Genomic DNA, 26,826 nt, shown 5'->3' on the forward strand with positions numbered 1-26,826 from the left:
AACAAATTTAAATAAAATAAAATAATACAACTAATCTGCAAATAGGAGAAGCCGAAATAAAAAAATATATATTCAAATAGGTGAATCCACAGGTTCCATACCGTGGGTATGTGTGGGTCCAGTGTAATATCTCCTTGCCACATTGTTGTCTTTGTATAGGCAAGACTATAAGGTGTTGAATTGGTCTCGGGTGTACCTAATGATTCTACATGATGTCAATACAACAATTTTTCTGCATAAAGAAGCAGACGCTCTGTTAATATGTCAAAACAAAATTGGAGGCTTACAACTTAAATCATGTTTTGCCAATGACACAATCATTTATTGTCTAAGTGTACTATGTGCATTTTAAAACATACGTTTACATTTATAAACATGATTAAGCATGACTAGTATCTGTGTAACATTTAGCTTATTTTATGACAAATAAGCCAATCATAGTGAAAAGAACAACTCTCCTTGGTACTTCCAGGTGTACTGTACAAAAAGAGTGTTTACGAGATGATTCACGATTAACACGTTGCCCAGCAGTCTTTTCACTTCAAATGTTATGTTTACACATGGCGGTCAAGTAAGTGAACACCAGATATGTAGCAGTGATATTTCATGTTAAAATAGCACAAAGCAAACAGGCCGAACTGGTACATATTTGCAAGCTTGTTTTTTTTTTGTTTTTTTGTTTTTTTTTTCACACAAAAAAATTCTGTGAACATTTCAATATTTTTAACAATGCGTACAACAGCGCTAGCCACAAGAAAATACAAAAATAGTTTTTTTTTTTCCCCCTCAATTTAAAATTCCAACAGGTAAGTGCAACTTTGTCCGAAGTACAATAATGGTTACAAACCTGACAAAAAGCCACAATTGAACAAGATTTTGCAGCGAAAGATGTTAGGTGCCAGTAGGAGATATAAATTGCGCTTGAGTGCAGGGGTGCCGCATGAATGTTTGAAAATGATGATTTATTGATTAATTGCGGCATGGTGGATAACTGGTTAGAGCGTCAGCCTCACAGTTCTGAGGACCCGGGTTCAATCCCCGGCCACGCCTGTGTGGAGTTTGCATGTTCTCCCTGTGCCTGCGTGGGTTTTCTCCGGGCACTCCGGTTTCCTCCCACATCCCAAAAACATGCATGAATTGGAGACTCTAAATTGCCCGTAGGTGTGAATGTGAGTGCGAATGGTTGTTTGTTTGTATGTGCCCTACGATTGGCTGGCAACCAGTTCAGGGTGTACCCCGCCTCCTGCCCGATGATAGCTGGGATAGGCTCCAGCACGCCCGCGACCCTAGTGAGGAGAAGCGGCTCATAAAATGGATGGATGGATTTATTAATTAGACTTTTTTTTAATCTATCTATCTATCTATGCCAGCTACATATAGTGACAGGCAGAACAATTGAATGTTCTTCCATTAGATGGCAGAAGGTACAATAAACCTGTTTCCATTCATACAACAGAATATGTCATTGCTTCATGCGAGTATATCACCTTTAAATTTGTCTGTCATTATTTCATACTTTTTGTGCCATTTTTGTTTCGTGGTGTGCCATGGGATTTTTCAAATGTAAACTGTGCCTTGGCTCAATAAAAGTTTGGAAATACTGCTGTGGTGATCTCACTGAAATAATGTTGACACACAATTTCTCCCTGCTCAGTGAAAAGCATGCACGTCCAAATTGTGTCCCCCCCCCCCCCCCTTTTTTTTAAATCCAAAACAGGTTATAGAATTTATTTTTGCACCATGTGCTTTTTCATTGAACACCAAGAAATTGGGGAAAGTATTGTCAAGGTAAAGGTTTTGATGGAAAATACTTTGAAATACTTCCTTGTGGTTTTGTTTTCCTTTGGTCATCTAATAAAAGCTGGAAAGTAGTGGTCGAAGGGCTGAGCTTTCTGCTCCCATAAACAACTGGGCATGTGATTGGAGACACTGAATGGTGGACTCCTGCTTGGCATCTTTGCGACTGACTGTAAAAATACAGTATGGCTCACTTTGTTATATTTTTTGGTTTATTCAAAATCATTCCACGATTAATAAGATCGGTGTTTTAACCAGGAAAATGTCTACTAACATAATCGAATGAGTAGTAATTTGTACCCATAAATTCCTACTTCAATTAATGAGGTCGCCCTCTGCTGGCCAATCCTACAGGTTTAAGGCACTTTTTCGTCTACTTCCTAAACTTGTCTAAAGTATTAGTTAAGGCTAATGCTAGGTTTATTCATTGTCCTTTTATTCCATTTATCTAAATAACAAGATTAAGGCACTATCTCCAGTTGACGTTTTCAATATAAAGGGGTTCTTTTAGTGTGTTCTTCAACAGTGAACACAAGAGAGCACAGCAACAGGAAAGCTCAATAACCAGGCTAACGACATGCTCAGAATAAAAGAATCTCCAAGATGGCACCAGCATGGATCAATTTGGGACACAAATGTTGGTTTAAGTAAACAGTATGTTGTTTTTGTCACAATGTTTGTCTAGCATGGTGTGTCTGCGTGTCATTACTGAAATTAGATTATCTTTTCAAAATAGAACTAGTGGCCATCAAGTAAGAACGAGTGGTACTTATGGGCCTTGATGTGGTAAGGCAAGAAATACAGTACTGCATGAGTTATGTTTAGGATGATGTGAAACATTTGTGCAAAGAAAATCATGAGCGTCTACATTCAAAAGACTGAATTAAAAAACACCTCATCACAGTCTTTTTTTTTTTTTTAGGCAAAGTGATACAAATCCTTACAAGTGAATGCGTTCGAAAGCCAAGAGGTGACTGGATGGCTACTGGGCATCACCTCAGTTGTCGGTAGTGCAGCTGTTAGAGGAGGTGCTACTGGAACCCTCCTGCTTGGCAGGAACCTCCTTCTGCTCCGAGGCCTCCTGTTGCAGACCCTTAGAGGGCAGCCGGGTGCTGTGCATGATGTGGGCATCCAACATCTCCAGCAGCAGGTCATACAAAGGCACCATGTTCTTCATTTTCATGCAGTGGAGATGGTCCATGCCCTTGTTGCTGCACATTGAAGAGGTAAGACACAAAATATTGTTGTTATGTACATGGTCTTCCTGCTATGCCATGGCTCATTGTTTGCACCACAGCTATATCGCTGATTAATAAGCCATCGTTTTTTTAATCTATTTTTTAACCAGGGATTATTCCGTCACCAGGCGAGCAGATTCATTTTGCGGAATATAATTTGCAGTCGGCTTCAATGTTGTCATCTGTGTTTCGCTTGAAGTCTAATCTCCACACGGCTGATAGTGCTCCCCCTATACCTGTCTGGAACGTATGTCCTATGTCGGGCTGGTGAAGTGGTATCTGTGCCGTAGTATCAGAACATTTTTACGATAACAAGTATGAGTACAGACAAGTGATGTTTCTACGATTGTCTCCCATTTCTTGACAGCAAGAGAATTAGAAAAGACACTAGGAAATACTTTTAAAAGGGTGGGGGGGTTTTTTTATCACAAATTTAAGTGTGTTTTAATAAGTTTAAAAGTGTATAAAGCGTGTGGGAGGTTTAAAAGTATTTAAAAAAAGTTTTAGATGGTCTATATCGCACATTTTCATCCATTCTAGGTGGGTTTATAGTTTAGTGACTATATCTCAGGTGTCTAATCGCTCACCTGACATGGCGGATATGTGAGAGCAGCATGAGTAGGTGTGCCAGGCGGGTGTACTGCTGGCGGAACGTGAGGCCGGTTTTGGCGATGGCCCACACGAGGGCGTCGGTCACTGTGTCGAGAAGACTCAGCAGCTTGGAGCGACTCTGCAGATCATCGCTGCCCTCAGGTGAGGCGAGGCACATGTCTGGAACAAAAAACTGCATGTGAGGGGAAAGATCTTTTTCAATGGATGCTTTCTCCATTTGCAAGATCATTCCTAAAGGTATGACACAGCTGCTGGCTACATCTCATGTTGGACCACAACAGGTGACTATGTAGACTCCCACTACAACATCACTGATAAGATGGGAGGAATGCTTGTTAAATATAGAGAACTGAAAACGGATATGGACAATTTGACCTTGATGACTTAAGCGCTGATAAGTAACAAGTACTGATAGGAAATTTAACAGCAACACCCACAGCCATCTTGTGGTGGTTGTGTAAAAAAAGCACAAAAAAGGTTGTTCCAAACAAATAAAGATCAGATGACAAATGTAACAAACAGAAGACTGAAAAGAAACCCATAACCTTGTTTTTGTCTTTTTTTTCCATTCACATGTTATTGCTTCAAAAGAGCGAGAAGGTAAGCTACAGAAGCCCTGAAAAAGAGCGTGTCCTAATTTGACCTTTAACCTAATGTCAATCAAATCTAACATGATTATTGGTGGGGAAAAAACCAGGCAAAAGCATCCAAAGCGAATATGCTGAAAATGACGACTGGGAGCGCTCTGAAAAACAACGTGTCCTGATAACGTTTAGCTCAGACAGATTGGTCATCTTGATGATGTTATGATTAACAAATAAATAATATTCTCACTCTTAAAAGGTCCCGGACTTTGAAAAGATAAAAATCCTAAGGTGTCTACAATGAGTTTGATAACGCTGTTTTAGATGCGAAATGACGAGTGTTATTGTTAAAAAGACAAAAATGTCTTTTTTATGTTTGGACTGGAGAAAAATAGAAAGAAAATAGAAATAGAAAATATTTGCACCTGATTTGAACCTGAAAAATGAAGGTTAAATGTTGTCTCTCGGCAGGTTCAAATCACAGTTTGTTTTTATGTGCACATGGAGATATTTTTTTTTTTTTTTTTGGAACATGTCCAGTCCAGCATCTGTTATTGGTCTCCATCAAGTCCCGAGGGAACACCCTCTGTTCTTTCAGCAGCTAAAAACATCACAGGGTCTTCCAGCCAGTGATTAGCTTTTTACACTGTCCACTGCTCCAAATATTAAAATCAAGTTGAAGAGACAGTGCAAAATTTCTAACACTTTTTATCAAAGAGTGTTCATGTCAAATAATCTTTATGATCATTCACAACCTGAGGGGAACTGGAGTTACAACCCCAATTCCAATGAAGTTGGGACGTTGTGTTAAAGATAAATAAAATATAAATAAAGTTTATCAGTTTGAACATTAAATATCTTGTCTTTTGGAGTGTATTCAATTAAATATAGGTTGAACGTGATTTGCAAATCATTGTTTTTATTTATGTTTAACACAACGTCCCGACTTCATTGGAATTGGGCTTGTACTTTTTTTTTTTCAAATACTGCAAACTAGCAGCACTGAAACACATTAAACAGTAACTGCAAAGTGAAAATGGCCCGTTTAATGACTTCTCTGGGCCTGTAAAATAAGATGTTGAAACCTCGACTCTAATAAAATGTGACATTTGATATATTGTTGTCCATAAAAAGTCTTCACTGAAAACTCCTTTTCATTCAGAAGTCCTATAAATGTCTGCCCTTCAAGAGCTGGATTTCAAATGATAGAAAATTGACTTTTTATTGTTTGTATACAAATAGTTGGGTCTCTGGTGTGCCTCCCAACCCATCAAGTAAAATTAAACAACCACATAAATCTTTTATGTGCCTATTTCTGAAGATTTGTCTCTGCGCGAGCTGTTCTGTACCTCTGTCCCACTGTGACAAAACGGGCTAATTCACAAAATTAATCCCCCCCCAGTTTCTTCGCCCCTGACATGATCAGCTAGGCTGGGCAAAGATCCAGGGCCACTTTCAAGCAACTGTCTGAAACATTATCGCACAAAGGGCGTTATTATGCAGAAACACTCACATACCCTAAGGGTGCGACACCCTTCCTATCATGTCAAAGCCAAGAGCTAAGCAGCCCTGCAGTGAGTTTTGTAGGATGCACAGATTGGTGTTAGCTAACAGCGTTAGCTTCGGATAAGCAGTAGTTAGGCCGGCTGGACGCACACTCGCAAGATGCGCGATGACGAGAGCCAGCCCGGTTATCAACGCGGAATAGGAGATGAGTGAAGGCTGGCTGGCACACACGCCAGCGAGATGGCGGAGATGCAGCTTGACGAGCCTCGAGTTGCGAAACCTCAGGCTCCGCCCACGGTCACCATGATCACAAAAGCTGGACTCGCCGGTGACCCAGCAGTATAGTGTATCGGGCGGAATAAGGACTCACTCGCATAAGACAAGCCCTCCCCCTAAAAACGGGCTGATTTAAGCAAGACGTGTAAAAATGCTATGTAAGTGTGTTATAATTGTCGATGTATTATATTAAACAATTTACATTATTTAGGTATTTTGACAAAAGCATGTCACAGCTATGTTATCAAGACACTTGGGGACTTTTTTAAATTGTGGGGGGAAATGCATAATATGTCCCCTTTAAAGTTTTCATTTAATGCATATTATTATTATCCTTCGATCCATTTCCGACACTGCCTATCCTTATTAAAGATGCAGGTGAGCTGGAGTCGATCCAGCTGACTCTGGGCGGAAACTGGGGTACTTAGACTCGCCATGCAGTCAATCGCAGGGCACACAGACCAAGAACTAATCAGATTCACACCTATGGGTGATATAGAGTTTTCACGGACGTGCTAACCAATCATCCAACATGCTTCCCTATTATTATTATTATAAGAAGCGGTAGTAGTGCAATGTTACTTTGAGATACGAGTGACTCGACTTTTTCAAGATATGAGCTGTCGTTTGGCCCATTTGTTGCCTTGACTTACAAGCGCAGACTTCAGATATGAGGGCTGCATGACGGCATTGAACTCAACTCAGCTCACTTCATAATAAGCAACACTTTGGCAAAGAGTGAACAATTCATCATCAAAAAAACAAACAAAAAAGAGGCTTCAAAAGCTGTTTATTGCCACTTCCAGTTGAAGTTTACTCTCAAACTAAACATAAAACAAAGAATTCAACCTTGTATAATTAAAACAACCATATAGCTTAGCCTTTCAGTCCGCTAGCTTAATGTTAATGCTGAATAGCATCTATGTTGCGACGCTATAACCCTTTAAGCAACGGAGTTAACATAATCAGCACCACATGCCAACAGACAATAGAACAATACTCAGTCATATATTCTTTATCCTCTACGAAGAACGACTAATATTAGTGCCATACTGATGAGCTGAGAGAGGAGTTATACATCTCAATTTAACAGTACGTTGTCCCCCCCCCCTATATCCAATTCACCTATTGCGGATTGGGTAAAATCATATTAATATTGCTGATAATACACCATATCACGTGGTTTCTTTCCATGTTTTTTTTAATTGTGGTGGTAAACTAAGAATATTCTAGCTAAATCATGTAAAAAAAACAATTGACAATTTATTGAAACACAGATTACAACAGATAAAATACCTGTATAGTACAGTACAAAAGCTCAGTTGTGCTAAGCGCTGCTATTTCCGAGTGTCTCTGAACGCATCCCTTCTCTGTGTCTGTGGGCAAGCCGAGAGAGCGTTTGTTGACGGTGTACGTTTCACAGTAACCGTGGTTCGTTACGTTATCAATAAATGTGAGATAAATAGAGTCACGTCTCGGTGTCTATCACTGGAGGACGTTACAATACTTTATGTCAAGCCCTACGATGCCGCCCAAACAAGGTACCTGTCGGCTGGCAGTTAGCGGCGGAGGAAGATGATAGCAGTAGCAGCTATGTCGCAGTAAAGATGGAACTTCTCGACCTGTTGAAGGAAGGCAGACCGCCACAAGGTTTGTGCCTATCTGTAGCCATTATTGCATAAATGAATCTTCGGTCCACTTCATAAAGAAGGATGAAAATAATATCAGGGAGACAGCTGACAGAATGCTCTTGCCTGCGGTACAATCGGCATCAACATTAATGGTGAGTACCCATCCATCCATTTTCCAAACCGCTTCTCCTCACTCGTACTTTCATTTTAAATGTTGTTAATATTATGTATGTTTAAGAGTATAAAAAGTGTTTAAGGGCAAAAGAAATGTTTATGAGTACAGTAGAGATTAATAATAGTATGGGAAATATTGATAAGTGTGGGACTGGGGAGATTCATACAGATTAAAAATCTGTAAAAGAAAAAAAACTACATCGCGAAATTCACTTATTACAATCTTGGTCCGGAACCTAACGCCCGCGATAAACGAGGGAGCACTGTATATCCATATGTATGTCTTATACTGCACCCAGGTGGCCAAGGTGGGCACACCAGAAAGAGCAGCACAATAGCTAACAACTGATGCAGTGTTTTTTAAAATTCTATTTAATTAGATCATATTTGCATGTTTTTATCAATTATAATAATACGGAGTGCTATTTTTCATCATTATTATTAGTAGTGGTATTTTTTTGTATAAAATGAAAAATTTGAGGGAAGGCCGGCATTTCCATTCATTTCAATAGGAAAATATGATTTTAGATGCAAGTGTTTTGATACGAGCATGGTAACGAAACGAATTAAACTCAAATCTCAAGGCATCGCTTTATTACCCCATCAACAACCACCATAAGCATGAACACTCCCAATGCAAGAAGCTCCCGGTGGGCCCTGCAATGGTCTTCAGGCCTTTCTTCTTTCTAACAGGGTTTCTTTTTTATCTCACTAGCTTATCTGTCCTCAGTGTGAACATTTTAAAAGCAATCTCTAAACTTTTCTTTTTTTTTTTTTTTTGTATCTGGTCCAAGAAGACCTACATTGTCTGCTAGGCTGATTTTCCAAGAGCTCTGTCAAAGGGCCACTGCAAAGAGCCATTAAAATTGGCCCAGGTATATTTATTAAATCCTGTTTTTTGGGGCATAGTGCTACATGTGCTCTGCAGAGCTCCGGTAACACGAATTCATTTTATTTTCTGACTCACAGCTATTATACAAATGATGAGACATGATGAAAGCTGTGCCGGAGAAGACAGCGCAAAAACACGAGCGTGGTGGGGCCAGCTCAAAGGTAGACAGCTCAGCAGCAATGCTCGAACCGTTTCCCCCCCTATAGCAGGTATCGCCTGATTGCCACAGACATGAGCATACACACTTGTGTGTTCTGTTGGAGCTGGACAACATCACACACAAAAACATTCACCAAGGGCATGGCTGGACACACATGGAGCAGCAGTGTGCATGTGTGTGTGTGTGTGTGTGTGTGTGTTTGTCTGTCTGTGTGTCGACTCACTGGAGTTAAGGAGGATCATGGCCTTGAGGCAGACATACTCCTCCCTCTGCAGCTTGAGTTCTCTCACCCGGGATGTGGCGGCTATGAGCATGTCAAAGATCTCCACAAAGCCCTGGACGCAGCTGCCCTCTTCTCTGCCGCACAAACACAACCATTATTATTTCCTCTCAATATGGATACAAAAGTAACACGGAAAGGAAAATAGTTGAGTGAATGCAAAGCAAGTCGTGCATTCATGTTATTCTGCAACTAAATGGTTAGCTCTGTTTTCAATAAGGCTCCAAAATATTGGTTAGTGATTTTTATGACTGAGCAATTACTGTATATACTAAAAGAAAGAGATGTAATAGGACAAATCCACACACGTGTACAGTGGAGTCCCGTATACTCGCGGCACCAATTCATCTATTCACAGATTTTTAAAAAAGTTTCCTTTTTTTCTTTTTTTTCTTCTTCTTTTTTTACTTTTTTTCCCCATTTTTTCCATTTTTTTCCCACTTTTTTTTCTTTTTGTTTTTTCTTTTTTGGGTGGGAACCAACTCCAAAAAACACATTGGTATTTTCACTACTGTACTTTCCCACATATGAGGCCAATACGGTAAGTATACTGCAAAAACGCTGAAAAAAAGATCGCTACAAACCACACTTTATATTTTCGTGCTAAATAGATTCGTTCCACAAAACAATGTGCGCTGTTTCAGGGCCACGGTTGGTGAAAACAACATATAGCGAGAGAACACTGTACTGAGTGCGATTTGGGCATCTGTGCATAAGGATTGTTTGTGTGAACAAAGCCATATTGGGTATGTGCTACTTAAATTGTAAATGGCAAAAAATAGATATAGGCATTAAATGGAATTTGGATTTCTGAGTGGAAATCCAGCCTAGAGGCATTATGCTGGTGTCATGTGCTCCTGTGGAAGTGTGAAATCCAGAGACAGGAGATGATGTAGTAATATGCTGAAAAAATCATGACAGTACACGTTATGCTGCTTACTGCAAGGAATTAGGAATCACGCTTGATTGTCTTGATTCATTTTGACCTAAAATGTACAAACATCTGCAGAGGAAAATTAAACCCATGCTCTATAATGGGCGAAAATATCTCTATATGGTGTTTTCAAATAGGAACTTTCCTGTTTTTACCTGTAAACAGCAATCTTACCTTATTTATATCATCTCTAATCTATAATCCGTGTTAACCAGCGTCATCAGCCTGCATCCCATACTTTCTTTGCCACTTGACTTGCTCCATTTCTAACAGAATTGCTATTTTTCTAATCTAGATTTCAACTCTTAAGACATCTTGAGACTGTGGAGGTTGCACAGTAAACTATCTTTCGAGCTACAAAATGACGTCAAAATCTGTGATGCCAAAAAGGATGTTATTGCTTCTGGAATGAGTTGAATCACAATCACAGCATCTCATATCAGTCCCCAGATAAACAACAACCCCTAGTGAACAGGGGACAGCATCAGAGCAATGTGTCAAGACATACTATATCTTCAACATTATTGGTATCCTATCCAAAAACCTTTCATTGATGAAGGTTGGAACCTGAACCAACTATTTTGTTCTTTTAATGAATCCCTTGAGAAATGACAATGTATAACATGATGTGTTCAAATCATGATAAGAAAAAAAATACCTGCTCAGACTGAGGTCAGGTGAGAAGATGAGTTTCCCTGGGTGGTTGACCGACCTCCACATCAGTCCTATCATTAGCACCTCCAGCCAGCAGCACTCCAACAGGTGCACCTGGTCCAGAAGACTGAGCTCCACAAAACCTGAAGAGGTCACAGTGTAGCATGTGTGTAATGCTGAGCACTGACAATGTCAAACATCTTATGCAGGCAACTTTTTTTTTCTTTTTCTTTTTCTTTTTAATTTTTTTAACCTGTCCTGTTTGCCTGCTTGGTCATGCAGTATGGTGGATCTGTCTGCCATTGTATTCCAGAACAGTTTTGGTGTCCAACAGGAGAGTTTGACATTCAGTACTTCCTCTGTGGTTATTTGTATTGTGCCGGACATTTATTGGAAATGCAGTTGGACAGACACGGTTTATAACATATATAGAGAAAAGCAAGAATAGAGCAAAAAAAAAACAACAGAACAATAACAGTATAACAGTATATGACATACTGTATGAGTGCGCCAATCGAAAGTTAATCATCGACGTGGAGGGGTGCGGGGTGCCCTGTCTCCCACGCTTTTTTTGTTTTTTTTCAAGCTTTCTGCGCGGCCTGGTACCAAATGGTGGTCCACGGCCTGGTGGTTAGGGACCACTGGTATAAGAGACTGATGTGGGTGCTTGAACTCGACCATTTAAAATACAGTGGAACCGCGACAGAACGGACAAATAGAGGCGAGGGGTCGTCCCATATTGCCGATTGTCCGTTACATTGAAGCACTTTTTTTTGAGCACCCATATTACTGTACCGTACAAAATTATTGTTTTGTAGTTTTTTTCGTGGCCTAAAACGCCAAGGACAATAAAGTTATTGTTAATAAATATTTTAAAAAGCTTGGAAATTTTTTAATGTTTTATATTTTATCTAAACTTACCACGATGGTGTTCTTGGTCAGTTTGACATTGTATATGTAAAGTACTTATCATTGGCGAGTCACTTTCATGAGTCGCGAGGAATTAGTGTGCTTCCTAGTTTAAAATCTGTTGCCAAAGGCTAACGGCTTGACAAAAAATATTTTACTGTAACGAAAATAGAATGTTCCAGACTCCAAAGACTTGTGTTTTGTATTCGTCAGCGTTAACACGCCACCACACTGCTCTCTCTCACCGCTGCACTCTACGGCACAAGAAACAATAGATATAACCATCATGATATGGCCGCCACGTCAATGGCCCATGGCCACTACGTAGGCACGTGAGGCACGTCTTTTGGAATTGGATCTAGTCATATCGTATATCTGTGATCTGTAAATACATCAGTCCCATTCTCTGCCTGCATTGTGCCACAGCACCAGTAAACAAAAGCGCCCAATTCTGGAACTAACAGACTTTGTCAACGGCAGTTTAAGTGACAAATGGAAACAATTTTTAGACATATTGTTCAGCCCCAACGGTCCGTTCATCTGATACCCGTTATATCGGGGTCCGTTTAATCAAGGTTCCACTGTACTTTTTTATTTACTGACAGATCCAAACACACCCACCTGGGATCTTTTTAGCCCAGCTGATCATGTGAACTAGCTCTTTATCAGCGAGGTTGGTCAGAGACATCATGACGTTCGCTTCGGTGAAGGGTCTCCTCATATCCTTCATCAGGTAGATCTCAGGCGGCTCCGCCTCCATTATTCGCTTTATCAGCTGCTCCGGGGTCAGCACAGGCGGGTGGAGCTCGGCAAACGCCACCGGTTCAGTTAACGCCTTCGCTCCGTGAGCCTTGCTATGTGAGGACAAACCGCTCACTCGCCTCCTCTGCTGGTTCCTGTAGCTTCCACGCTCCTTACGCATGCCTGCATCAGCGAACAAAAAATGAAAAAATAAATGAAAAAAACACGACATTGCACAATACAGGGAGTGAGTCCACGATTTTAGACGGAGTTACGTTACTAAGGAAGGGACATAATTTAAATCTGTACATAAGTCGGAACGCGCCATTGTCAATCACTAAGCTATGCTAAAGCAGTAGCAAACTCATAATTACACCATAGTGAACCCCCGCTATATTGCGGTTTGACGTTTTCTAGTTTATTGTGTGCCGTTTGAAATCTTGGAACTATAAAACATGGCTCACCACATTTGGTCATGCCAGCTTCATAGCACTTGCGAAGGCGGCACGCCTGACAACTCTTACGGCGGTTCTTGTCTATGGTGCACTGATTGGTTGCTGGGCAGATGTAGTCATTGTGGCCTGAATTAAAGATGACAGGACAGATGAAAGTCAGGATAAAGATAAGCAAGGGCAAAGTCAAACCAACACAATCCAATCAGAATCTGCATATATTTGCACTGCGAAAGATTAAAATCCCAGGGCAAATTCACAAAACTCCTTAGGTGACATTTACTGACAAATGTTTGTTTGCCTCACCTTGAATGCTCCTCTTGAAGAAAGCCTTACACCCTTCACAAGACCAGACACCATAATGGTAGCCAGAGGCGTAGTCCTGGCAAACAGCACAGAAGTGGAGGTCTGCTTTCCCACCCGATGACACCACAACTTCCTCGCTTTCCTGGGAACGCCTATGCTTGCTAACAAACACGTGTGTCAATAAAGGTTTATACCGGGCTACACTAGACATGCATGTGTTTGATCATTTGGTTGAAGTTGGAAACTAGTAATGTGCTGACAAAAAAAACATGTACTGATTTGAGTTTTGACCATACTGTAGCTCACTGGCGCTGTGGAGCATCTTGGATGGAACAACATTGAAAATCAATAAGGTCCTTGCTCAGATGCGATTTGAATTTGGACCCCAGCATCTTAGATCAGATCACTGTTTAAAATCAATATTCTTCATGGTCTGATATGGTGCAATAAACTTGAAGCGCACCGGATGAAACTGTGACCAATAAAGAGCTGATCATGAACATGTATTCATGGGTGCTTGTTTTGACATGGTGCAATTCACTTAAAGATTGGTAAGAAATTGTGAGAAGTAGCGAGATGAAGAGAAATCTGTTGACTTATAACCCCATCAAAAGGTTGAAAAACATAACCGGAAGTAGTGATAATGAACAATGATTTTTAGTTCAACATCAATAGGGATCCTACTCGGAAATGAAATAATCTTAATGATTGGGTGAGAATTATGACTTGTAGACAGGGAACTGGTACTGATTCGAACTATGACGTCAGGCATATAGGTAAGTGTGCTGTGAGAGATCATCAGGTGTGCCACAGAAAATGATCTCATTTCACTTCATTGTTGTGAAATCTTATTTATTTAAAACAAATGCATCTGTTCATCTACTGTATCTATGCCAGTAACATACAGTGAAAGGCACAATTCCACTAGAAGCTCCTCATTTAATTCCTCTTGCTGAACTATACTGGACTCTTTAGATCAATTAAAAACTGTAGTCCAAACTAAAACCTGAGTCCTGGTTCAGTGAGAGAACTCGCACAGCTAGACAGGAGTGCTGCAAAGCCGAATGCTGGTGGAGCTGCAGGTTTCCTACCAAATTCTAAAAGACTGTTAATGCAACTACCAATCCACTTTTAAAGAGGGTAAAAGAGAACACCTGTCAAACCTTATCCAGTCTAATTGTCACAATTTATGTGTGTTATTTTAAACCATTGACTGTTCTTAGTCCCCCTTAGCCTGTTTGCACAGTCAACCTCTGAAAGATGCAATAGATTCCTGTACTTTTTCATTGGTAAGGTTGCTACTGCTAGAGATGTCATTTCAAACACTACATTTGACCCAACTGACCCATTTTAATATTTTTAGACGATGTGGTTGGCCAGATTAAGCCATCAGGTTCCCCTTATGAATCTGTCACTCCTCATGTTTTTGAAGACTTTTTACCTGGATATAGGGCAGTCGGTTCTGGCCATTATTAACAGCAGTCTGGCTTCTGGTGTTAAACATGCTGTTGTGCAACCACTCCTGAAGACACCTTGCCAAGATCGTAGTGTGCTAGCCAATTTTAGACCCATTCATTCCAAAAATCCTGGACAACCTTAACCATGATTTCTTCTAATCTGGGTTTTAAAATGCTGCATAGCACAGAGTCATCTTTATTAAGTCCTCCTGGTAAAGGACTCTGAGGACTGTGTGTGTCTTGTCCTGCTGGACATAACTTGATGCTGTGGACCAAAATGTCTTCATGGTTCGGTTGCAGCACTTTGCAGGCATTAATGGTAGTGCTCTGGCTTGTATTAGATCCTATTTGTGCCTTGGTAGTTCTGAGTCACGCTCTGTTTTCTGGGGTTCCACAGGGTTCAATTGTAGGGCCCCTTGCCACACTATGCAAAGCCAACAGTCTCAAACATAGATTTTAAGTTGCACAGTGATTTTAAATGAGTAAGGAATGCCATCTCCAAATTGGTTGTGTTAACCCCAGCTTTATTTATTTCTTTATTTTAACCCTAGGCAGTTGGCAAAGGTTAAGCCCTTTCTTGCACAACAGCATTTTGAAACAGTAATCCATACCTTCATCACATCTCACCTGGACTAATGTAATGCACTTCACTTTGGAGTCAGCCAGTCCTCCCTCAAACATCTTCAGTTACTTCAAAATTCTGCTGCCTCTGAACTGGAACTCTCACATTGCTCCTATTCTGGCCTCCCTCCACTGGCTGCCTATGCACTTACAGTTCGTGTTAAGAATTTTTTATTTGTTTTTAAATCTCTACATGGTATCACCCCGCCTTACCTCTGTGAGCTGCTCAATCCCTACGCTCCTGCCCGTTGCCTCGGGTCAGCTGACCAGTGGCCTCTGGAGGTACCAAGGTCTAAGAGGAAACTCAGAGGGGATAGAGCTTTTTTCTGTTGCTGATCCCACACTTTGGAATGACCTCCCTGTGCATATCAGAAAGCCCCCTCACGATCCATTTTTAAGACCTGTCTTAAAACCCATTTTTATTGTTTGGCTTTCAACTCAGCATGAAACTGCTCTTGTTTTAGTGTTTTATTGTTTTAACTGTGTTACTGTTTTATTCTTTGTAATCAATATTCTATTGTTATATTTTTATGTACGGCACTTTGCTTCAACTTTGGCTGTTTTTTTAATGTGCTCAAAAAAGTTGAGTAGAAGGCAGGATATATATATATATATATATATATATATATATATATATATATATATATATACGTTGTGAGATTTTTCTTATATAAACAACGGCAGACAACAAGTGATGTAGTGTCCTACCCGGCAGTCAACTCACTGTCCCCAGGTGACAGCTCCACCCATGGACTCTGGACTGGCTGGCTCTGCTGTGGGCGTACCTGGGATGGGTGCAGTGGTCCGGGCGGGCCCATGTGGCCGTGGTTGGGCCAGAATAAGGAAGGTCTAAGGGACTGGTGCACAGGCGAGCAGTCTGAAAGTCCTGGCCCGGCGTAGAAAATGGTTGGACTGTAGAAAGGGATGGTGGTAAAGTCATGGCTGAGGTCGGTGTAAGGGGAGGGGATACAGATGGGCTGGCTGGTATCGATGGACAGACCCGGGGAGGAAGCGTTGAGGGTGGGGGAGAGGACACGACAGCCCACTCGACTGGAGTCTACCTCCTGGAGCTGAAGGAGGGGCTGACCCTGGTCTGTGGCCATCACAGCTACAAGGATGTCTCTCTATGGCTGGAATTCCTACATTATCCATGTAGGATAACACCGTCTGAGATATAATACCGATTCTTCACTCCACAAGTGCAAATACCCTTAATTGGTTACCAATGAATCTACTGACAGCTTCCAGTATATTACAACTGAGCTCGGATTGTCCTGTGACTTGGTTTGGCTTAACTACACTCACTGTGAATTTCCAGTGTTAGGATGCATTCTGTATCTCCATCAATGGAGAGGTAGAGAAGCTTGGGTTGATATTCCAAAATATCCCAAAATTAAGAGAAGATTGAGCCGGTCTAAACCAAGGACAGGACAATGTTCAGTCCTTCGGCCAGCCATGAGCATTAGGGGTCAACTGAGGCAGACAGGAGATCCCTGCAAAGCAAACAATTGGGCTTGTTAAAAAAGCCATGACAGTGTTGTGGCAGAACATGATGATGTCACACCAATGTTGACCTTTTAGATATGTCCCAAGAGACAACCTAACACATTTTAACCATGTGAATCATTGTTCTCTAAGCACCCTCATGGACTAAAAACAATATATGCACAATTTTCTCATTGCTTTATTGTAAACAATATTTACACATGCTGTCAAATATAAACTGCACATTTCTCAATGTCTTACCACTGCAAGCGTACATACAAAACTGCACCTTATTTGTTTAACTCCACTCCAACTTTTCTTTTATACATTGACTTTCTCCTTTTAAATCCTACAATTAGCTCTATGTGAGTGGAAACTGGAAAGTAAGAAAATTGATTCCTTGGTGTAACCACTTTGTTTCTTTACAGTGCATGATACAATAAACCACCATTCCAATGTCCATTAAATACACCCAACACATTGACCTTTCTCATTGAAAAAGGATATGCTCTCCAGACCAAATTTAATGGGATCCTCCTTAGCCTCCTTTACAACATTTTATGGAAATCAGTTGTTTTTCCAAACAGACTGTACATACAACCCAACGCCCAAAACTTCTTCTGCTGTACTTTGTGCAGAGAGAATACAGTCTTCAAAAGAAAAGCTTTTTAGTATTTTCTCCCATCCATTAATTTTCTATAGCACCTGTCGTCATTAGAGTCACGGGTGAGCTGGAGCCTATCCCAGCTGACTGTGGGCAGGAGTCTTTAGGCGGGCGACTTTAAAGTCTTCCATCCGTCCACTACACAATCAGTGACCTCAATTTAGAGTCATCAATGAGGCTATCATGTATGTTTTTGGAATGGGGGAGGAAGTCAGAATACCCAAAGAAAACCCACACAGAGCCAAGATTCAAACCCCAAACCTCAGAACTCTGAGGCAGAGATGCTAACTCCTAGTTTGCCGTGCTGCCCTAGTTTCTTCCATTACAATGTCAGACAAAAACAAAAAGAGGCAGCATGTGACCCATTCCGATTTGTAAAATTCACTTGTCAGACTTTTATATTTAAAACCCTTTTTCAATAGAACTCTTCTATGTGTATTCTAATCAGACAAATCAATTTCTTAACTACAGGCAAGCTTGGCAAAGTTACTGTTGTTAAAGGTCAAACATCAGTGAAGCCACCCTGCGTGGCATTACGTCACTGCAAAGCTTCAATTTGCCTGCTCTATTTTGGATATTTTACTAGCAGCATGTACAAGTTAGTGGGATCAGGCAATATGATTAATAATGTACTTTAAACAGGCACCTGTTAGATCAATACGCAACACACACACACACACACACACACCAGATCCCAGGAAAGTAAAGTTTGCTTTTACAACATCTGATACAGTACACCTAGCAGAGTTAATCATTCCTGGGTGGCAGCGGTCTCGTCTTCAATCCCAGTTGGAGAACCTTCTTTGCTCCTTTTTGGCATTGCGTTCATTTATTGTCAGCTTATTTCTACACGAGTGAAAATTAACCATGTACCAGGGAGTGATCTATCTGTTCGAACTTCACACTTAGTTGGGATCATAATTTGGTGAAATGTTCATATCTATTATACATTGACGATGGAATTAAACTAGAGAACGTTCCCAGATCACAATGACCGTGTGAGGCGATCACAGATTAGTAGTAAGGAACACTCATTCAAAGTTGCAATAACTAAAGAGAACAATGGGAAAAACATTTGACCTCACTCAGGTTTTCAAATTGTTGTTTTTGTTTAAATTTTGAACAAAAATCCCCAAGGTTTGGACAGAACAGCGCTTGAGAAGGACCTTATGTACCCGTTCTTTTCTACCTTTGACCTTTCTCTACAAAACTGATCTTCATCACCTTCGATAGCAATGTTCCTGCACAAATCCTGAAGGGTTTGGGGAAAAAAAATCAATCAATTAAGAAATAGGGGCTGGCAGTACCAAGCAGTGTAAACCCCGTCGCAAACCATGCAACACGGCAACTGAAGTGGACTATCATGAAAAAATTTCAGTTGGCAAGTGGCACCTTCGCCACACACAAAGCGATTGAGCACCACACGTGTACAGACTGCAACAGAAAAACTGCCACCAATACATATCACAATTAAAGCGCTATGATCTTTTATTAATTCAATAAAACAAAAATGTGTTTTGTTATTTTTGTTCATTTTTTTTGTCCGGGCACGTGTTGGTTGGGAAATCCCTGTTATATATTATTGATATCATTATCATAAGCACTGGTCAGGGGTTGATTGGTCTGGTAAGTGTATGCCAATGTTGGCATATTGCATCAGACAGCAGTCCAACTAAAAGAAAGAAAAGAAAAAGAAAAAAAACTTCATGGCAGGGGCAGTTTAAATACATTTGATAGCTTTCTCCAAGACTCTTTTACAATATTATTAGTACATGGGTCATATATTGTAATTGTATTAAAAATTTCAAGTCCAATAGGATGTTTCACCTCCCAGGCGTGCTTGACTTACTAAATAAAGCACCTGACTCACATAGGAGGAAAAGTGCCTAAGTCGATGGGAGAATACACGCAATACAAGGGAACGCCCACATTTTAGGGTTGCGCCACCCACAGCGCGTATCTGCCACCAAGGTGCGTAAATGACACACTTGATGAGAGAATCCGCCCAGCCACAAACGTGCACAACTGTGCGCCTTTACCCTCAACGCACTTGGGAAAATATGGCCCGAGATAAGTTTGGAAAAAATTGCAGACACTTCTTTTTTTTTATAACATACTAATATTTATTCATAACAGTCACACAACATTTTCTATTTTGGATTTTGATGTGTGATAGAATGTGCAGTATTCACAATACATTAATAGTGCGGATTATTTTCTTATGCAACACAATTGTTTGACTGTAACCTCAATAATTTTTCACCATCCTAAACTTCACTGTTGCATCAATATTTATTGAATATTATCAGTCTTTTCAGATATGAAATAAATAACTGAGAAAGCAAAGGAGAGCGTTTCGCAAACAACCATCAAGCTTCCATTGTATTTTGTATTGTATTAAAGTTATTTAGGTTTTTATTTTTCATGATTCTACGTCTAATGTATCTGTGTTGTCACTTCCATTTCTGAAATGGTGTGAAGTTGTTTCCCTGGGTTTTAGATGTGTGTACTGTATATACATGTCAACAGTGATATCTGATAAGGGTCACGTGAAAGTAAAAGTACAATGTAATATCATTATACAGTCCAATAAATGAGAGCCAACTAAGGTTACACGCAGTCACACAGCAGAGTCCTCCACAGGCCTGACAGTCCACACTACTGCATGTAACCTTATAACCATTGATTTTCCATTTCCTATTGAATCATTCGCTCGAAACGACAGTGAGCACAAAATCCCTCCAAATGCCTCCAAAAAAAGAAGGACAATGGTACAAACTAGTAGATTGTGAATGACTGTCTCTGAGATCCTACCCCCTTAGCATATATTATATTCAAAAATACAGTTAGAACAACTTTTTGGGGATGTTTCTCAAATGGTCTCACAATGAGTTGACCAGTGTTTGAAAGGGGACTCAACACTTTCCAAGATGTATTCCCCCAGCATTATTATTATTATTATTATTACTTTGCCTTTTGTCTTCTAAATTTGTGTCTCTAAGTTTTCCTCTGCAACGCGAGTAGAGAAGGCAGTTTGAGGTTGAGACAATAATGTTTGTCCTAGTGGAGTTGCCGTACAACTTCTTGTCCATCTTTAGCAGCACATTGGGTAACCACAAAGTCAATAAAATAGTAATGCTTAGACAGCCGTACGTTTTGGGCATATGGTTTACCAAATATAATTTGGGGAGAAAAACTGTCCAACATTGGATGCATATTAATTATTTTTAAATCTATTTTTGACTTTCTATTTGCGATCCATCAGTTGTGATTCACTGGTTAACATGAGACATTTTTTTCTAAAATAAAACAAATATAAAATGTGGCATTTCTTCACATCTCAATGTAATTTTGGAGTCTGAAAATGGAAACATTTGAAAACAACATTGGTTATTTATGTATAGTTTACGCTGTAGTCTGACATTTGTATGTGGAAACGGCGAACATGGGCCTGCATGTCAGCATGCACAAATCACAGCCAATACACCAACTATGGAACGCTATTGTATATCCATCCATCCATCCATTTTCTGAGCCGCTTCTCCTCACCAGGATCGCGGGCGTGCTGGAGCCTATCCCAGCTGTCATCGGGCAGGAGGCGGGGTACACCCTGAGCTGGTTGCCAGCCAATCGCAGGGCACATACAAACAAACAACCATTTGCACTCACATTCACACCTACGGGCAATTTAGAGTCTCCAATTCATGCATGTTTTTGGGATGTGGGAGGAAACCGGAGTACCCGGAGAAAACCCACGCAGGCACGGGGAGAACATGCAAACTCCACACAGGCGGGGCCGGGGATTGAACGCTGGTCCTCAGAACTGTGAGGCTGACGCTCTAACCAGTCGCCACCGTGCCGCCCGCTATTGTACAGTTTGTGATATTATAACACTTCTCCAGTAAAGTACTTTTGTTTTTTGTTTGTTTTTGTTTTTAACTTCACTACCACTGTGACCAGAAGGGTCGTATTACTGACTAACGTCAAATTCTGAAATGATAGCCCCACTGATAAATGGTGTTCACAAGATGATTTTGGGGGAGACGTGAGCAGCTGGTGCGCATAGGCAAAGTCTTTCTTGACAAATTGACTGTTGTTTTGACTATATCGTCGATACGTGAAATGTTTCAAAAGTGCAAAGAAAAAGCTTTTTCACTTGATCATTCAAATGCACCCTTCAAATGATCATTTGACATGACAGTGATTGACTGGTAGCGTTAGCCAGACATCTAAAGTCAAGAAACACCAGCAAGTTAAAGACTTTTAGAGATCTACGCGAGGTTTGAAGTTTAATGACGCCGACTGATAGCTCACTAGTTGAACCGGTGCGGGTATACTTCAACAGGGACTCCATCTCTGAAGCAATTCAAGTAATTCAAGACCAAGGCTTTTCACTTTGATTGACTACAGTATACTATGCACAAACAATACAATACAAAAACGACACTGTCTTCATCCGTTAAGCTTCCAATAAACTTGCGACTGTATCCAACCAAGTGACTACTAAATCAGATGAGTCACACTAGGGGAACAACAACTCCCCCCCCCCAAAAAAAAAACATGGCGAGAGTGTGCCTCTGAAATTGCCATTTGGGGGTAAACGCAGATGCAGAGGATTTGGAAGCGTTGACCTTGACTTTAAAGCTGCCTCCCCTCTTGTAATACATGTATCGTGTGTGTGTGTGTGTGTGTGTGTGTGTGAGGGAGGGGGGTACAGGCACTCCCCACTAATCATCCCGCTTCCAATAAACAATGTGAAAATCATAAAAAATTGTGCAGAGTTGAGCAGCATGACATTTGATGTACATCTAATGCATTGCTCTGTGGTACTACAGTAGTTAATACACGGGGAATGGGAAATATTGAAAAGCTAAAGTGGCTAAAATGGCAAGTTCAGTCCTCTATTGTTAACCATGCAAAGCGCTAACTACGCACTCGTATCAAAATGAGGTTCATACAAAAGTTTTGTTTTCATTAATATATAATTAATCAAGCTTGAACACTTGTTATGATACATTAGTTACATTTGCAAATATTTTACATACGCACACACTCCCACCACGCGCACAAAAGGTCAGAGCCAAATAAAGCCAAACTATAAATGACACAACTCTTTCCCAGCCATTAAAGACAAGTCCATGCTTTGAACACAAAAGCTCAAGGCCGACGCCGTTTCCCATCCATCCATTCCTCCCAAATAAAACCTCCCCGCCGCCTCCTTAATATCACGGATATGAAACGGCTGCGCACCAAGAAGCTGCAACCTTCCTCAGTTAAGGAGTGTGTGGTGGGCCGTGGCAGCCAGTGGGAGTCAATAGTGGGAATTTTAATGAAGAAAATAACTGCCCTGTTGATAACCGACGCAGAAAGTAAAGTAGAGCATGACTTTGATTCACCCAAAAGGCTACTAAAAAGGGGGGCAAATTTCATTTTTTTTAAATCCAAATTGTTTGATGTTTTTGAAATGTTTTCAAAAGTAAAAAAAAAAAGGGAGATGTGGGATTTCAACATTTTCATTTTACTGTACATTCTATCACGATGGTCCGCCTCCAATTCAGTTCTTGAGAAAAATGCACTTTAAATCTGTTGTGTTAAATCCGCAGCAGTAAATATGCATTTATGAACAACAAAAACCCATTTGAAAGTTACAAAGCTAAGATAATGAATACACTGTGTGTACTAACCAAACAAAAAAACTTGTTTTTATAAAGTGGGCCTACTGTATCTCTGCACATTAATGTTCACAAGATGTGTCCCGGCTGGTCCACCAATAACATAGAAGCAGTTAATCTGGGAGCCATGGCAATGGCAAAGATGCTTCTTTATTACCAGCGATCGACGTAATATTAGTTTGAGCTCTGATTATTAGAGATGGTTGCTCTCAAAATAAATTCATGACATTAATGATTTGTTGTACTCAGGTACACTAGTAATGCTAGAAAGGTTGATAATCATTTATAAAACTGCAGCGCACTCAAAGTTTAGAAGGTGCTTCGCAAATAATTGTAATCTTGCTAAACTTGTTAGAATTTATGATCAAACATTTGCATTTGCAAGGCATCACATTGCGCAGTGCGTGAGTGTGAGAGCCAAATCGGAATCAAATGAACCTTGCAATCAATCAGGAGGGAGCAGCGAGTTCACTCTCGCATAACATTCACTGATCAATACATTTTGCCAAAGCCAAAAGACAAAGGACCAATGAAGCAGCATACAGTTCCGAGCTGGGGGGGGGGAGAATAATTATCTCCTCCGGGCGCTTGAGTGATAGCAGACTGTTGTTTACACAGTGATAAGAGCTTGTTGAAATGTTCTCATAAGGCTTGTTTCAATTCATAGCGGTGGCCCCGTGCACACTCCTCCTCAATTGTCCTCACACTCAGATTCTGCTCACAGTACTCGTGATCTCTTGCAGGAATATTCTGTCACCTGTTTAACCGACCAGTGAATTCAGTGGCGTTCAAGTGTAATCGGATTAAGCACGCACACACAGAGCCGCGGGTCTTCCACTTGTTGCTTGAGCAGAAAATGATTTGACATCCAGCGGCTGTAGATCCCAACTTGAAGCGAACAATGCTGTTTATTAAAATAACAAAACAACAACGCTCACCTCCGCTGCCAGATGTGGCCGCACAAAGTTGTCACAGCTCTGCGCGGCCACGACAAATCACTCCGCGATGTCTCGACACACTCAAGTGTGGGATGAAGTCACCACTGGACGGAGTTCGCCCAAATGTTGCGTTCAAAACGCGCAACTGCCGAATCCGGCTCCGGACCAGGGGGACCAACTGGAACCTGGTCAAGTGCGCGATCGTGAATTGCGCAAGATCCGGTTCGTCCCTTCAAAATAAAGCGATCCCAGTGCTTTTGTTTTGTCGAGAGTCTGCACCGAAGTAGTCAGCTAGAAAACCCGTGTTAGAATTGCGTTCATTATGCACACACACCCCAAAAATAACGCACCAAATGACAGTGTGATTTGTTTTCTTAAATGTAAGTTTTCTCTATTGATTGCGCTTTCTATTACCAGAAAAACTGTCTTAGCAGCTGACCAGTGCAAGACAACGATTCTTTTTCATATCCACAAATTGAAATACAATTAAAAAGTCATTCGCTGGGGGGGGGGGGGGGGGGGGGGGAGGAAATATAATGATCCTGATGTACTTTGGTATACTTTTTGAATTGAATTTGTTAAAATACTGGTTAGAATAATTAACATTAAAAAAAAAACCCACAAAAAAACATGCATGTTAAGTAATTGAAGACTTGAAATAAGTGTGAATGTGTGTTAATGCTTATTTGTCAATATGTGCCCTGTGATTGGCCTCTTGCACAATGTCAGCTGCGATGGATATTTACATAATAATAAAATAGCATTTACTTGCCAGGTGCTGTGTGTTGCTGTAAACATATAAACTGGTGCAAAAGGTCAGCCTCGCTGCTGCGTATGATGACTGATGTGTAGAGAGTGCATGAAGACGGACTGTGAAATTGTTATTGCACAATGGAAGAAAAACATGCGGACTGAGGTAATGAGATACAGAAAAGTCGGGCACGGTGGCCCGGTGGCCCGGTGGCGAGCACATCTCCCTGACAGTTCTCAGGCTCAGAGTTCCTTTGTTGAGTTTGCATGTTCTCCCCGCCTTTGTGGTGCCCCTTTGCCCCTTTTATCGTGTGGGTTTTGGCAAACCCTTATTTATTGCGCTGGGTGGTGCCTACGCTGCCTATCAGTTGCATCATTTCATGTAGCAACCCCATCAAAGCGCATCATGAACAACAGTATGCATTTGAGCATGGCCGACCACATTGTTGGAGCTGCTGTGATTTATTAACCAGCGTTATAATCCTCCATTTCTTTCGAAGACATTTCAGACATGACATCATCTCTCCATTCACGTGTAATTTTGCAAGGAATTGCATCTTCTTATTAGTCGACTGAATGAACAAACCAACTGAGTGGAAGTGTGACTGCAAGAAAACAATATGTTATATCAAGAAGGAAGTTTGATGAGCAATAAGCATAAGCAGGCTAATAGTGGAACTTTATGTTGTCATATATGCATAACTTGTACAATCAAAAACAAACGCGCATCGAGTGCGCGTAATGTGATATTTCACATTTTCTCTGTTGCGGAAATAAACACCGACTGTTGTGCTGCAATTCATTGCAGCAATTTAGTTTTTCTGATTAGCCGCTGTTCTAATTATGCGGCTTCTCCTGTTGAAGTGGCAAGCTTTGATTCAGCCATTTCGTCAATCAGCAAGCTCATGTTTTTTTTTGGTTTTTTTTTTACAGAAGAAGAATAAAAAGCCCTAAGGAAAATGATAAGTTCAGAGGTCACACAGACAAAATGGATCATTTATAAGCCCTAGTAATACTTTCTTTCTCGCTTCAGTTCCCCTCTCCAGACTTGCTCACTTCCACAAGTCATGATGTGTGTCTAAATGAGCATTTTCATCCTTGTAATTTTCCCCCCCGAACATGGACCACCACCTCACCTGCGAAGATAATCTTTCCAAATTACGATGCACTCATTTCTCACCACTCCAAAGCCAATTTTGGTGATTACGTTTTGTGGTTGCACAATCTGCCGCTGCTTCAGAAGCTCATCTGACGTGGCAGGGTAATGGACTCCCGGCTTTACGTTTGGAGCCACTAACACAGCACGCAGCGAGGTGCAAATTGTGCTATAAGTCACTTCGGCGACGACTTTTTCATCCGTCATCTGGCTCACAGCGCTCTGATGGGTAATTTTCTACTAAAGTTGGGATTTTGACATTTGGCTTTGCGTTATGATACAAAATTAATTAACAGTTTGAGATTTTGTCCAATTTTTTCACATACTCTTTCGTTGTTTTATTCACAAATTCCATGACTCAGTCTTTCTTTAATTTGCTGACTGTGGTACAGCGGATGCAACATTTCATGGCAGTCATAAAACAGATTGTGTGTTATCTTCCTTTTCCATCATTATAAGGTAATTGCTATAGAATAATTGTAGGCCATAATTCTGCGTGTAGACTAATTGACACCTGCTGTCCACGATGGCCATAGTGGCTTTACGGGCTTTGAATTGTTAATATATATGATATGTTTTAAACCGGGAAACTTTATTTTTTTGATTTTTTTTTTAATTCTTAAGAGGCCTTCAATTGGTAAACAATAAGATTAGACTGCATATTCTTTGTTGTCTTTTCATCAGTTAATTCTTGCTGAAGACGTGATAGTGTGGGTTCAGTTCCCACTCAGTCAGTGATGGTGTAAAAGTCATTGTGAATTGTTTTTTGTTTGGCTGTGCCCTGTGATTGGCTCACAAAGTATGTCATAAAAGTTCCCGGACTGGTCTCACAAACGACATATGTTACTGTATTTCAATTCAAACTACAAAGTTGTCCTCTTCAAAGCAACCCCATAGACGCGAATACACTTTCCCAGGCTTTTCTGCTATACCGTCT

The 26,826-nt window shown here is 40.7% G+C and overlaps 1 protein-coding gene across 6 annotated transcripts; it reads right to left on the minus strand.

The window, feature by feature from the left end:
* Positions 1-295: 295 nt before the first annotated feature.
* On the minus strand, positions 296-24,169 carry esr2a (estrogen receptor 2a). 6 transcript variants are annotated; one of them, XM_061754620.1, is made up of 11 exons: positions 23,984-24,169; positions 16,530-16,717; positions 16,225-16,391; positions 15,933-16,136; positions 13,147-13,307; positions 12,853-12,969; positions 12,269-12,571; positions 10,743-10,881; positions 9,094-9,227; positions 3,623-3,806; positions 296-3,008 (listed from the first exon to the last, which is right to left on the minus strand). In XM_061754620.1, exons 3-11 carry the CDS (start codon positions 16,374-16,376, stop codon positions 2,795-2,797), a joined length of 1,608 nt encoding a protein of 535 aa, XP_061610604.1. In that variant the 5' UTR covers positions 16,377-16,391; positions 16,530-16,717; positions 23,984-24,169; the 3' UTR covers positions 296-2,794. The 6 variants fall into 6 exon arrangements, with proteins under 6 accessions (XP_061610604.1, XP_061610601.1, XP_061610605.1 ...); XM_061754617.1 differs by having other exon boundaries at positions 15,933-16,391; XM_061754621.1 differs by having other exon boundaries at positions 16,010-16,136; positions 16,225-16,717.
* Between the last annotated feature and the right edge of the window lie 2,657 nt (positions 24,170-26,826).

This window comes from Phyllopteryx taeniolatus, chromosome 18 (genome assembly GCF_024500385.1).
Source record: "Phyllopteryx taeniolatus isolate TA_2022b chromosome 18, UOR_Ptae_1.2, whole genome shotgun sequence".
Classification (NCBI taxonomy): Eukaryota; Metazoa; Chordata; class Actinopteri; order Syngnathiformes; family Syngnathidae; genus Phyllopteryx; species Phyllopteryx taeniolatus.

Coding starts and splice junctions, on each gene's coding strand:
- esr2a (XM_061754617.1), bottom strand. CDS start 16,327: ATGGCCACAGACCAGGGTCAGCCCCTCCTTCAGCTCCAGGAGGTAGAC. Junction 12,572..12,852: donor AGCTGGCATGACCAAATGTG/GTGAGCCATGTT, acceptor TCGCTGATGCAG/GCATGCGTAAGGAGCGTGGA. Junction 10,882..12,268: donor CTGGGCTAAAAAGATCCCAG/GTGGGTGTGTTT, acceptor TGACCTCTTCAG/GTTTTGTGGAGCTCAGTCTT.